The sequence below is a fragment of the Bombina bombina genome, chromosome 4 (genome assembly GCF_027579735.1).
Source record: "Bombina bombina isolate aBomBom1 chromosome 4, aBomBom1.pri, whole genome shotgun sequence".
In the NCBI taxonomy this organism is placed as follows: domain Eukaryota; kingdom Metazoa; phylum Chordata; class Amphibia; order Anura; family Bombinatoridae; genus Bombina; species Bombina bombina.
Window position 1 is genome coordinate 298,410,812 of NC_069502.1, and position 1,299 is coordinate 298,412,110.

General features: G+C 35.0%; 1 protein-coding gene across 1 annotated transcript; it reads right to left on the bottom strand.

The window, feature by feature from the left end:
* Positions 1–261: 261 nt before the first annotated feature.
* LOC128657344 (uncharacterized) lies at positions 262–663 on the bottom strand. Its single transcript, XM_053711659.1, has one exon. It carries the CDS (start codon positions 661–663, stop codon positions 262–264), a length of 402 nt encoding a protein of 133 aa, XP_053567634.1.
* Positions 664–1,299: the final 636 nt, after the last annotated feature.

Genomic DNA, 1,299 nt, shown 5'->3' on the forward strand with positions numbered 1-1,299 from the left:
TTTAAACATATTCATACATTACATGACTTACATTCAAAACATATAACTCAAAAACTTTTCTAACTTGAATTTTGTTGCAGGCTTTGTCATAACATCTGCTACCATCTTGTCAGTTGGACAATACTCAAGAACTATGTTACCTTCACTTATCACTGATCGAATGAAGTGGTATTTGATATCAATGTGTTTACATCTCTGATGGCAAACAGGATTCCTTGAAAGAGCAATTGAACCCTGATTGTCTCCAAAGATTTTTATTGGTTAATAATGACACCCTTTATCCATTCCTTTAAGTAACTGGATAAGGTACAGACTTTCCTGTGTAGTCGCAGCCAATGCAATGTATTCAGCTTCACATGTAGATAAAGCTATTGTGGGCTGCTTCTTTGATTTCCATGCAATCAGTGGGCTATTCTTGGTTTGGATAAAGCAGTTTCCAGTCATACTCCTCCTATCATTCACATCAGAGGCCCAATCGGCATCACTATACGCCTCGATTTTCAAGTTTTCACTAAATTTTCTGTAGCAAAACTCATAGTCAATAGTACACTTTAAGTACCTCATCATATGCTTAGCTGTGGTTAGATGTTGTTCTGTTGGCTCTGATAAGTAATGTGACAGTTTAATGATCACCCAGCTTAAATCTGGCTTTGTACAGGTCATAACATACAGCAAGCTACCTACTATCTCTCAATATTTTCTTGCATCTACTGGATCATTGTGATCATTTTGGTCTAGTTTTTGCTCACATGGTGTCGATCTGGGTTTACAATCTATCATTCCAAACTTCTCCAGAATCTTTAATATGTATCTCTTTTGATTCATCTTTACCAAACCATCACTTTGATCAAAATCAATACCTAGGATATGTTTGATCCTTCCAAGATCTTTCATCTTAAATTTTGATGTAAGCATTTTTTTCACGTCATTGAGTACTGTTTCTTCATTGGCACAGATAATTAGATCATCAACCCATATTAACAGTATTACTCTATCATGTCCAAATTGATTGACATATACAGAGTGGTCTGCTGGATTTTGTTCAACCCCATTCTCATATAAATAATCATGCAGCATCTTGTTCCAATTTTTACCTGATTGTTTTAGACAATACAATGACTTCTTTAATTTTAAAACTAGTTTCTGATTTTGTTTGCACTTTACCTCAAATCCTACAGGTTGTTCCACATAAATCTCACAATCAATTGGGGCATGTAAGTAGGCTGTTTTCACATCCATCTGGTAAAGAAGTAAATCATACTGTGCTGCCAGTTGCATAAAAATACGTACTAATGTAAT

What these genes read in the sequence shown, in the direction of transcription:
- LOC128657344 (XM_053711659.1), bottom strand. Translation starts at nt 663, where the DNA reads ATGACCTGTACAAAGCCAGATTTAAGCTGGGTGATCATTAAACTGTCA.